Here is a 12,684-nt window from a genome sequence, read left to right on the forward strand (position 1 = left end):
TTCCTGCAGCTCTGAAGCTCGCCAGCACCGTTCGGCAGGGGCTGAGCGTGTGCGCAGGAGCCGAGCAGGGGGCCAGCCCGCGCCGGTGCTGTGGCGCCGCCCCTTCTCCTGCGCGGAGGGGCCCTGTCGCCGGGGGGCCGGGCCGGGGCGGCCGTGCGGGCTTCGGGCAGAGGCGCGGGCGCTGTGGCGGCGAGGGGCCGAGGCGACGGGGCGGGCAGCGGCGGGCCCGAGCTCGGCTCCGCTCGGCTCGTGTGCGGCCCCGCCGGGCCCTTGTTCCGCCGATGGCGGCCGGGCCGGGGCCGTGGCTGCTGGGCTCGGGCTTGGCCTTGGGGCCGGCAGGTGAGAGGCGGCGGGCGGGGAGGGCGGCGAGCCCGGGGCGGGGGCAGCGGCAGCGGGAGGGAGGGGGACAGGGAGGGGGAGAACAGGGAGAGGGACGGGTGGAGAGAGAAGGAGAAGCCGGGAGAGGGCGAGGGAAAGTGAGAAGGAGAGAGGGAAGAGCAGGGTGAGGGAGGGTTCGGGTGCGGGGCTTGCCCCGCTGTTGCGGCTGTGTCCGGGCCGGGCGGGGGGCGCTGGGGCGGCGGGTGCCCGTCCTCGGGCCGTGGGCGCGCCGTGCCCGATGCCCGCGCTCTCCGTCCGTCCGTCCGTCCGCAGGCGTGTGGGCGCAGCTGAGGCTGGTGGAGGCCGGCGGAGGGCAGCGAGCGCCCGGGGACTCCGTGCTCCTCTTCTGCCGCGGACACGGCTTCGACTTCGGGACATACGCAATAAGATGGTACCGTCAGGCACCCGGAGGCAGGCTGGAGTGGGTGTCCTTTATCTCCCCTAGTTCATCACTGATTCAACGTGCACCGGCAGTGAATGGTCGAGCCTCTGTGTCCCGGGACAATTCCCGGTTTAGGACAGCTCTGTCTCTAAGTGCCCTGAGCCCACAGGACTCTGCCCGCTACTTCTGTGCTGTTCGCACACACAGGGACGGGAAATGTAAATGAGTTTTAGCAGAAACCTCCTGGCACTGCCCCAACTCTGGGCCTCAAAACTGGGGACTGTTCCCACACTTTTTCAGTGCTGCTCCCCGGAGAGTTGTGTAGTTACAGCATCAGTTTTCCAGTGTTGATTCTGAAAGGGTCATTTCAGTTGGTTTTGTCCCTTTCTGTCCTGACCCTTCTGATTGCCATCTCCCCATGTCTCAGGCTGATCCTTACCCCTGTCACACTCCATAACCTTTTTGCCTTTGTAAACAGTTTTTGCTGTTAGCTTTGGTTCCCACCCAGCCATGGCCCAGCTGGTGGGGTCTGTAAATAGCCTTGCTGTGGTTTTGGGCATGGCTCAGGCTCACTCAGTGTAGCCCACAACTTAGCTGCCTGAGGACTGGGTAGAGAAAATGAGGGAAATACAGTGTCATTTGGAAGCTTTGGAGCAGAATAGGGAATTTGTGCTTTTTTTTCCCAGATCTGAGACTGTAACAGGAGCAAGGGACAGCTTGAGAGCTGTGGGGCCATCTTCAGAATCCCAGCAGCAACGGCGTGCAGTGCTGCTCCAGAGAAAACTTGGGGTGGACCTACAGCACATCTCTTTTTGCCCAGAGAGGTTTTGCTGCCAGGTGAGTTGTGGTAGTTTAGACCAGTGTCCACCAAGTCATTAAATCACTCCCCCTCCTAAATGGGACAGGAAAGAGAGAGAAATAGAACAAACCACTTGTGAGTTAAGGACAGAGAGGTCACTCAGCAGTGAGCGTCACAGGCAAAACAGACTCAACTTGGGGAGAAAAAGGTTTGATTATTACAAAAGAGGAGCAAGGAGATGAGAAATAAAACCGTCTGAAAACCCCCTCCCCCCACCCCTCCTCTGGCCAGGACTCCCCTTCCTTCCCCCCAGCAGCGCAGACCATGGGGCTTGTGGTCAGTTCATCGCAGATGGACTTTGCCGCTGCTGCTGCTCAGGGAGAGGCCTCCTCACGCTTCCCACTGCTGCACTGTGGGGTCCCTCCCACGGGAGACAGTCCCTCACCAACTGCTGCAGCGTGGCTCCTTCCCACGGGCTGCAGCTCCTCACCGACTGCTCCAGCCTGGGGCCTGCCATGGGGGCAGCTCCTCACACCCTGCCCCAGCGGGGGTCACCCACCGCCACAACAGTCCCACGGGGACACACTGCTCCAGCCCGGGGCCCTCCCAGGCTCACAAGCGCTGACACAAACCTGCTCTGCACGGGCACCTCCCCACAGGCTCCCAGCTGCTGCCAGGAGCTCGCTCCAGGATGAGCTTCCAGCACAGTCACAGCCTCCTGCAGGCATCCACCCGCTGCGGCCTGGGCTCCTCCACGGGCTGCCAGTGGGTCTCTGCTCCCTGAGGACCTCATGGACTGCAGGGGCACAGCTGCCTCACCATGGTCCTCACCACATATCACAGAGGAGTCTTTCTTCCAGTGCCTAAGCACCCTCCTTCCCCTCCTTCTCCACTGACCTTGGGGTCTGCCCAGATGTTTTCACATTCTCCCTCCCTGTGGCTGCTGCAGTTTTGCAACTGACCAACAACCTCCCTTCTCAAATCTGTTCTTCACAGAGGCGTTACCTCCATCACTGGTTCTGCTGGCCACACTATTTCTGACCCAAGCCTGGAATCTATTGGCATTTTTGGGCACCTGGGCACACCGCTGGCTCATGTTCAGCTGCTGCCAATTAACACTCATGTCTTTTCCCTCTGAGCAGCTTTCCAGCCTCTCTGTCCCAGCCTGTAGCACTGCCTGGGGTGAGTACAGTGACCAAAGCTGAGGCAGGGAAGATGTGGGCAGAGCTGATCTGCGGGCAGAGAGGCAAGAGCGAGCAGCTCTGGCCACGTGTGCTGCCGTGTGTGTGCTGATGTTCCCCATCACAGGTAAGTGAAAGGGTTGATGTTTCCTGGGAACTGAGCTTGCCCCTGTGCTCTGCAGGGCTCTGTGGAGCTGTGCTGGCTGCTGCAGCCTGACCTGCCCCTGGCTCCCTTCCTGCCATCCCTGCAGGGCACAGCAGTGTTGGACATCTGACCAGCCTCTGCAGAGGTGGGATGGGGATGCACCAACCTGCTGCTCACTCATCTTGTGGGCTGGTGGTGTAACTGGGGCTGGAAACTGCTCATGGGGCACTGCAGCCCATCTTAAAAAAAACAGGTTTCAGGAGGGCAGTGTAGTTGTTCCCTACTTGCCTGTGAGAGGTCCTTGTCCTTGCTGTGCTCATTCAGAGCCATTCCAGGGGCAGGAGAGTGGATTCCTCACCATCCCAGCTTGGGAAAGAAAGGGCTTTGTCCTTCAGATGCACTTACTGTTTTGAATGGGAAAATCAGAAAAAGCTCCTGTCTGACACAGAAGAGGGGAAGGTGTTGCCTCCTTCCTGGTGCCAGCTCTATTTCTCTGCTAAACTTTTTCTGCTGAGTTCACAGAGAACCATTTAGTTCTCCTACCAGTCCAGTGTCTGATGCTACACCAGCATCACTCCAGTCTTTGCTCCTTGGAGTGATCACAGTTTGTTGCTCCTCACTGAAGCAGAGAGACACTGGCCAGGTGGCCTCTGAGCAAGATGAAGGAACTGATTGTGTGGGAGGCTGATGGAGTCATCAGCAAACAGCATCTTGGGGAAAGAGACACCATGGTTTCTGGTGCCCCATGGAAACAGGGTGTCACTTCACGACCCTGTTTCTGCAGCAGCAGAGGGCTGAAAAGGGCACAGTGCTTGCAACACAGGCAGGGCCAGAGCAGACCTGGAAAGAGGGGGGTTAAATCCATCATGGATGGTTGTTGCTGGCCTCAAGGCAAGGCACTTGCTACACCTCTCTGAGCTGACTTTCCTGGCAAGGGGCATAGAGGTACTGCAACAACTTGTGGGAGGCTGTGATGGCAAGTGTGTTTCTGTGGCCACCCAAAGGGAAAAGGCTGTTCAATTGCATCTGAGAGCCCAGTGACAAACTGGGTGTGTTCTCACTGCTCTGGGAAGACTTGGCAGCAGGCAAAGGCTGTGAGAGAGGCACCTGGATGTACCCAGGTCTGTTACAGGAGGCATTTAGAGCTTGTTCTCTTTCTTCTGCCAACATTTCAAGAGACTGAAAGTATCACATCAGACATCTCAACATTTTCCTGGGAGGAATGGGGGAATAAGGAGGAGAAAACACTTAAACACAATAAAGAGTAATGACAACAGTAATGCAAATAAACACGGAGTAATCCAGTGGGGAACCACTGTATCAGTGGGGAGTCACTGATTTGTGAATAGGATGAAGTAATGCTGTTTCGTTTTGTGTCTTAGAACTGGGTGTGAAGATGCAGAGACTGCTCCATGATCCAATTAAAAAGCCAGCTTTGGTCAGTCATAACTAGATATTTCCCCCTTCAAGCTCAGCCAAGGGCTTAGGTAAATAAATAATAGCCCACAGAATAGCCAACACTGTGGTCAAATAATCTAGCTCACAAGAGCAAAGAAACTGAGAAACAAAAAAAGGTGCTGGAGTAATTGGGAAAATCCTTCCAAAACCCTTATAAAAATAACTCAAGAGATAGTAAAAATCAGATACCTGAGTGCATAAGCAGCTTTAGCACATCAAGGCAGATTCCATCAAACCACTGTCAGCTAATCCAAAGGAATGTTTTAACAATTCATAAATGTGATGTTTGTTATTTCCCATGAAAACAGGTTTTGAGACCATAAATACTGGAGAGTCCAGAAAGAGTTAGGAAATTTAGAATGAAAGTAGTTAGAAATTGGTAAGATTGGGGCAACTGGTCCACAGATGTTCTTGAAAGTTTCTTCATTTGCTGCATCGTCAAGATGAAACATTCTTGAACTTGGAGGAGTTAATCTCTGAAAATCAAGCAGCTCCAGGGCCCTCTTCTTTCCCAGGCCATAACCTATGGGATTTTTCTAAGCAGGAGAGCCCAGATTCTGCTCTCCTGAAGTCCAGGGCTCCAGTCCTGCTTTTCTGCATTGTCTTCTCCTCTCTGGATCCTGAGCTCAAACAGTGCACAATAAGTCTGTGTTTATGAACAATCATTTTGCCTGCTTCCTTGTCTCAAACCAGCATAAAGACTTTCTAAGGCACTAAATGACCCTCAGACACCAACTTTTAGAGCCCAGATAAGAGCTCAGATAAACTCCTGAGAACTGAAACCAGGTTCAAGGTGAAGCAGATTGTCATAAATGCTTTGAGATAGCACTAAAAGTGCTGGATTTTCATGTGTCTTCACTGTTTACTGATATCACATTTCTTTATGTGGTGTATTGCATCAGAAACCACTCAAGAAGTCACATGACTAGAATCCAAATTCTGAGTAGTAAAGAAGCAGGAAGTGACAGTTTTTTGCAATGAAATCTATCACTGTGGTGGCTGGGTCACCACAATGATATAAACAGCATAGGGTCCTGTACAAAAACCTAGAGGAGGAAAAAGGCAACATATTTTGGGGAAAAAAGAAGCTGAGTGACTGAAATGATTAAGGAGGCAAATGCAACATTCTTTTAATATTTCTATTAATCCTGGGAATAGAGCTCAAAGGGTCTCTAAAAGGTGGACGAAAGGTAGAAGCTGGAAATTCTGTCCTCACTTTGAAATCATTGAACTATTTCATTATTGTTTTTCCCTTTCCAGTTTTGGAAGAAAATGTGGATCTGGAAATCCTCATGGGATTGCACATGTGGATGATTAGGACAAATATCTGGCTTTTCAACCCCTGTTCTTACAACATTTTTGAATACCACAAGGAAAGAGTGATTGACTGCAGTAAGTATCAGCAGTGTGAGGACAGATAAGCTTATTTTTGGAAGTGGGACGACTCTCACAGTTGAGCCAAGTAAGTGTCATTATGTTATTTGTAAAATGTTGTTAATGTGGAGGAGGACGAAGGAATCTAAGAGTTTGGGTTCATTGTAAGAACTTTCTGCTGCAATAATCACTCTGTCCAGGGTTTCCAGGTGAATCCTCAGCTTGAGCCTGCTAAGGAAGGCTGCCTCTATATATTGCTATTGCTCCATCATCCCCAAGCACTGGGTGTGCATTACTTCATAGAATCACAGAATGGTGGGGTTGGAAGGGACCTTTAGAGATCATCCAGTCCAAAACCCCTGCAGAAGCAGGAACCACCTAGATCAGGTCACACAGGAACATGTCCAGTCTCCAAGGAAGGATCCTCCACACCCTCCCTGGGCAGCCTGGGCCAGGGCTCCCTCACCTCACAGGAAAAGAGATTTTTCTTATATTTAAGTGGAACTGTTTGTGTTTCAGCTTCATCCCATCACCCCTTGTCCTGTTGCTACTTACTATAGAAAAAAGGGATGTCCTAACCTCCTGATACCCACCATTGAGATGTTTGTAACTATTGAGATCCACCCTCAGTCTCCTCTGCTCCAGACTAAACAGCCCCAGGTCCCGCAGCCTTTTCTCGTATGAAAGATGCTCCAGTCCCCTGATCATCTTGGTGGCCCTGCACTGGCCTCTCTCCAGCACTTCCCTGTCCCTCTTGAACTGAGGAGCCCAGAACTGGACACAGGACTCCAGATGAGGCCTCACCAGGGCAGAGTAGACAGGGAGAAGAACCTCCCTTGACCTGCTGCCCACACTCTTCTTGATGCATCCCAAGGTGCCATTGGCCTTCTTGGCCACGAGGGCACATTGCTGGCTCACATTACTTAACGTGTTAACTGGATAGCAATTTGGCCCAAATTTCCTGTGAAGTGTCTTACCCTCCAGTGGATTTTCACTGAATCATTTTGAGCAGGAATGAACAACTTAGTCATGAGTTGACAGTGGAGAGATGTTTTCAGATGGATCTTTAGCTCTCTGGTATAAGAAGTTAGTTTTTGACACTACAGATTCTTAAGGGTTGGAAAGGACCTCGATAGATCATCCAGTCCAACTCCCCTGCCAGAGCAGGACCACCTAGAGTAGAAGCACAGGAACTCATCCAGGTGGGTTTTGAATGTTCCCAGACTCTACAACCCACCTAGGCAGCCTGTTCCAGTGCTCCCTCACCCTCACAGTGAAGAAATTATTCCTTCTGTTTCTTTGGAACCTCTTATGTTCAAGCTTATACCCATTGCCCCTTGTCCTGTCATTGGACATTACTGAGAAGAGCCTGACTCCATCTTCCTGACACCCAGCCTTTATGGATTTGTAAAGATTAATGAGGTCACCCCTCAGGCTCCTCTGAAGAGGAGATGAATGGAGCATGGCAGTTATTTTGTTATTTCTCTTCATGTTTAGCTTTAACATAAGGGACACTAACACCACATTCATAGTTTCACCAGGTAAATAATTCCACTGGCATGGAAACAGAGGAGAAAGGAGCTTAAATATCCTTGGGCTTAAATTTTCACAGCTGCCTCATGTCTAAGACTGCTTAGAATGAAAGAAAATTGGCTGTGAAGTTGCCTAGGCTCTGAAAATGCAAATGTGATGAGCAGGGATTATAACAAGCCTTAGTTCTTCCCAGCTCTATTTGGAATTTTATGATGTAAAGAATAGGTGGATGTCACCCCAAGGTTTTTTGTGGAAGTATGAATAATGGGACAGGAGGTGAATTTGTTAAGTAGATCTTCGTTATCCTGAACGTCCAGGTGCATACCTTAAGACTTGTTACGATGCTTTTAGAGGTCTGCATGTCCTTAAAGTGCTGCAAAAATGTCCCATGTAATGTTACGTATCTAAAACATCCTGCTCTCCTTCCAGAAAGCCTTGGGACTCCCTTAGGTGCTGCCTAATATCTGTCCAGGTCTGTTGGGTGTCTTGCATGGGAATAAATGTCTGCTTTGGAACAATTTAAGTCCATTTCAAATTCCAAAGGGCTAAAGGAATACAAAGTTATCATTCTGGAGAAAGATTTGTTCCTCCCAACCAGCAAATCCTCAGTTGCAAGTGTAGGGCCAGACAAAACTGCCAGATTCCATTATTTTAACATCACTCTACGTTGATTGGAAGATGATATTTGCTTGTTTGTATGTTGAAAGAAGCAAAATATGCCACAGAGAATAGTAGAATGTGGCAAGAAGGAAACAAAAGACAGGGAGAGGGAAGACTGAGCAGTGGTGTTGCCATTTCAGACATTCACAGAAATGCTGGTATGATGCTCTTGTTTCTCACATCAAGAGTCCTGTATGTACATAAATCCCTCCCAAAAGCAAGCAGTTGTAGGGATTTGTGTATGTGTTTTCAGATAATGCAAAATAATGGGGCTCAGTTGATGCTTTTGGAAATAATTCTCTTTATCAACCACAGTTGCACTGTGTACATTTGCTCCTGCTGAAAGTCTTACCCAGTGCATCATGCCAGAGAAGCAGCTTGCTAGTATATTGACTGTTTAAAAATGCTGGAGATGAGAAAAAATGAAAAGCCTCTTCTCAGATAACAAAGAAACCACAGGACTAGCAGACTCTGGCAGAACCATGTTACAGCACCTGGAAAGGAAATGCATGTGGGAGGAATAGCAAAATGAGCCTTTTTTGATTGACATGTTTAAACTATTAGAGCTGCGCTTGTTTTTGGGAACAGCACTCAACTGACTGTGGAGCCAAGTAGATGTCCTTTATGTACTAACCTTGTCTGAGTTGTAACTCAGACTCCCTAATGCCTTAAAGTAGCTACTTAGACTGTAGGCTTTCTATCTATTACATTCTCATATGCAGTTAGATGATTTAAGTATTAAAGTCATGCTTTGACAGTTTAAAGGGAAATAAAGTTTCTGTGCAGGCTGACATTTAAGTCCTTAAGAATTTCTATTATGTCAGAATCAGAAACACAGCACTGAGACGAGAGAAGGATGATATACAAAAGCATTGAACGGAACCTTATGAACATTTCTGTACTAGTTTAATCATAGAATCACAGAATCACAGAGGGTGGGGGTTAGAAGGGACCTTTAGAGATCATCCAGTCCAACCCTCCTGTTGAAGCAGGTTCACCTAGATCAGGTCACATAGGAACATGTCCAGGTGAGTCTTGAAGAGCTCTAAGGAAGGAGCCTCCACACCCTCCCTGGGCAGCCTGGGCCAGGGCTCCCTCCCCTCACAGGAAAATAGATTTTTCTTATACTCAAGTGGAAGTTTTTGTGTTCCAGCTTCATCCCATCACCCCTTGTCCTGTTGCTACTTACTATAGAAAAAAGGGACGTCCCAACCTCCTGACACTAAATTATTCAGAGTTGGGGTTAAACTGAATAGGTCAGCTGAATTCAGTGAATGTTTGATTCCTGTTTGGTATCTGCTGTAGGTGAAGCTATGTCAGAGTACTACTTGGCTTTCACCTCAGTTGTTCAGTATTGGGGTACCGGTGGCAAAGAGAGTAAAATCAGAGCCCCTTGATCCAACCTTAAAAAAGTCCTGTATTGAGAAAAATGTTACACCTGGAAGATCTTTTGACCACCCTGCAAGGCAGATGCCATGCAAAATTCAAAGCCTAATGCACCTCTTTTTAGCAAAGAGATCCATCAGCATGCTCCTGACAAGCTGGACATGTAAATCTTTTCTTGTCTGTCTAACCAGCCTTCATAAGCTGAGCTCTGTCTGGCAAGGAAGCACGCTGGATGATTCCCTGCAGTTTCTTGATTTTATCAAAATTCATGTTGCTAATCTTGTCCTGACATTTGTATGTGGAACCAGCCTGGTTTCTCCATCTATGATCTGAGGGCAAAGATATTTTATTTTTCAAGAAATCACAATGATTTATTGGCTACTGAATCATTTTGAGACCACTGTTTCCTGAAAAGACATCTCTTTCAAGTTTAAGCAATCATGTTTCATTACTTGTATGTCATAAGAAATTCCTTGAGAAGGCTGCTGCTGTGTAGTTGAAATTAAGGCTTCTGCAGTTGTGAAACCTTTATCATTCATGTGTGTTGCTTGGAATTGGGAACTGAACTCTAAAATGCCTTCGAAACTGAAAAAGAAAAGTATATAAAAGTTTCAGAGTAACTCTTTGGAAAGATGAGAGAGCAGGGATTTCAAATCCTCTGAAAGCTTATCAGCATCTTTTAAGCTCTTTCAAAGCTCCAATGCTCGGGCACATTTGTCATGCCTTGAAGTTTGTTGGTTTCTTAACACTAAAACATTACCTCTGAAGGTTATTGCACTAATTTAAGGAAGCTTGTAAGAAGATTTGTCCATGGACATCAGAAGTTCATTGGCCTCGGGTTGTTCTTCCCTTCAAATCAGTTTATTATACCAATTCTGCATTATACTTCTAACTGCCCCTGGAGCTGTGGAACAAACAATATGTCACAGCAGATGGATGAGAAAGGTCACACTTTTCAGAACAAGCAAAAGAATTTTTGTTGAACCAAGTACCAGTATTACTCTTTTTCATTGTCTCCTGATGTGTCGGAATAGCTCACAGCACGTGCAATGTCTAGTGAGGAAAACTTTCCCCACAGCTGAAAGTTCTTGACCTTGTCAGGAACTCCTGGAGAAGTGGAGATCCACAATTCACAGACTTCTGATTGCTTCTCTCCTACTTCCCCATCTTAGAGACAAAAGTCGTTCTTGCATCTGAGCATTTGTTCTAGAAAAGATCAACCTTGTCCCCCAGTCCAGCAGCAGCACTTCATTTCTGCAACGTCATTCATTGGGGTAACTTTGCACAATAGTGAAGCAACAAACTGACATCTCTTTGTCCTGTTACTCTTGCTGTGGTTAAACCTTTTAGCCACATCAGGAGAAGATTTGGGGGAGGGGAGGGAGAGTTAAGGAAAACCAGTTATTCTCCTATGTCTCTGGAATATGCAAGACAGTCCTTGATCAAAGTGTTATTTTTAGGAATTAAATTGTTGAGAAAGCGGTGTAATTTGACTCTTGGAAGGGAATAAATAAATGTTCTCTTCTGGTTTGCAAGTCCTTTACTTATAAATAAAGAATGAGCTTTGGAAAAAAGGAGGCTTAGAATCCTGTGAACTGAAAGCTCCCATAAAAACCCCTACTCTCTGCCTTTATCTGATCTTTTAGAAGCAGCAGTAAGAAATAATGAGGAAGAAAAGGCAGTTAGTCATTGATAAAGCCAGGAATTAGTCACAGCTGGAGTATATATGAACTTTAAGTGACAGCACCTCAGACAAGTTGGCAATCAAACCAAACCATGCCCAAACAATGCTTTATTTTTTTTACAGACAACATAAGGAGTTCTGACCCACAAGTCATTGTGGTGAAGTCGAGAAACTGGAAGAAGATGGCAACACCGAGAAAGTAGCTTGTTTGGCAAGGAAGTTCTATACAAAGAATGTCATCTTGGAGGTGTCCTCTAATGAAGCCATATATGAGCAAAATACACCCGTTTTGACATCAGAAGGGTTGTACGATACCATTAAGGTGGTCAGTGCAACAAAAGGCACAGAGGTGGCTTGCACAGCCAAACACGATGGCAAAGAAGCATTGCTAGGTACAGTTTTGTGGTACAGCTGCAGCTTATTTCTGGAGGCAGCATCTTCTGATGCTTGCTGTTTCTCCTGCTAGTGAGTGCTGTGCTGGGTAACCAGCAGAAATGGGGAAGACATCTGGTACATGAGCAAGTGGAGATGACAGATGTTTAAAAGCATAAACAATCTGAACTGTTTAACAACTTGGAGTTACTTTTTTTGGGAGAAAAGTAAGGCACAGTCTTTTTTAAAAATGCACATTTAGTTATGACTAAATAGTTTCCCCCTGGAAGCAAACATCTTGGCACAGCCTGAAATAGCCTTTGTAAACACAGCAAAAAGTTACAGTGGTGGGATTTTGTTTCTTTTTCTTGAAAAAGGGGATTGATTTTTTTACTCATTCAAACACTAAACCCAAAGCAATTCAATAATTCTTCTGTTTTCTGCAAATGCATGGAGAAATCTCCTCCTCTTCATTAATCTTAGAATTAGTGAGTGGTCAGCGGAGCCTCAGGCTGTACTGCCCAGTGTTCCTATGGGAAGGGTCATGTGAACATTTTGTTTAATCCTTTTAAAAATGTGACTATCATTTGTAACGTTTTTTTATTATCATGCTACAGAAAAGGAGGCTGAAGAATCAGTAACAGGGAACATTTGCAACACCACAGACATCTCTATGCAAGGTTAGTTACCTAATAGATTGTGAAGATACATGACAATGTTGGTGGTAAATGCATGCAAATCTATTTTCTCAGGGGTAGGGGAATCAAAATACAGCTGCTTTAAAAGGCAGCTGCTTTAGCAGCAGACAAGCATCATAAAGCAAAACCCAGTGTAGACAGATATCCTCCTCCCATGTTGTTGTCATGTATCTCTGTCATCTTCCCCTGAATCGATAACCTTTGGGTTTGGTTTTTTTCCCACTTTCTGACAGTGTCACGATATCCAAATCTAGACCATGATCTCTCTCATCTTTTCTCTATCACTGAACAGATGCTGAAGGGGAGAAAACAAACATGCTCTCTGTGACTGTGTTGGGCTTGAGAGTCCTGCTGGCAAAAAGTATTGCCTTCAATGCACTCATGAGCATCAAGCTGTTTCTTTTCTGAGGTAAGGAAGCACATAGCTTGATCTATAGAAAAACTGGAAGCTCATGCCAGGAATGACCCCTTGTCTTTTTGTAGTTCTCTGTCATTACACCTGTTCACCTGCTCCTGCTCCCTTTAAATAACTCTTGTAGGTTTCTGGGAAAAAGCACAATGCTTATCTAAACCTCATCCCCAACAACAACCAAAAAAATCCACCTGAAAATCGTCCCATTGTCACTCCCAAACC

The 12,684-nt window shown here is 47.1% G+C and overlaps 1 protein-coding gene across 1 annotated transcript; it reads left to right on the forward strand.

The window, feature by feature from the left end:
* The first annotated feature begins 281 nt into the window (after nt 1-281).
* LOC133629324 (Ig heavy chain Mem5-like) lies at nt 282-12,458 on the forward strand. The gene is given in 8 exon segments (XM_062019971.1): nt 282-339; nt 652-957; nt 1,279-1,291; nt 5,747-5,805; nt 11,104-11,145; nt 11,148-11,372; nt 11,970-12,032; nt 12,343-12,458. Coding segments are annotated over 8 exon segments (882 nt in total).
* The last annotated feature ends 226 nt before the right edge of the window (nt 12,459-12,684 follow it).

Source organism: Colius striatus, unplaced genomic scaffold, assembly GCF_028858725.1.
Source record: "Colius striatus isolate bColStr4 unplaced genomic scaffold, bColStr4.1.hap1 scaffold_38, whole genome shotgun sequence".
In the NCBI taxonomy this organism is placed as follows: domain Eukaryota; kingdom Metazoa; phylum Chordata; class Aves; order Coliiformes; family Coliidae; genus Colius; species Colius striatus.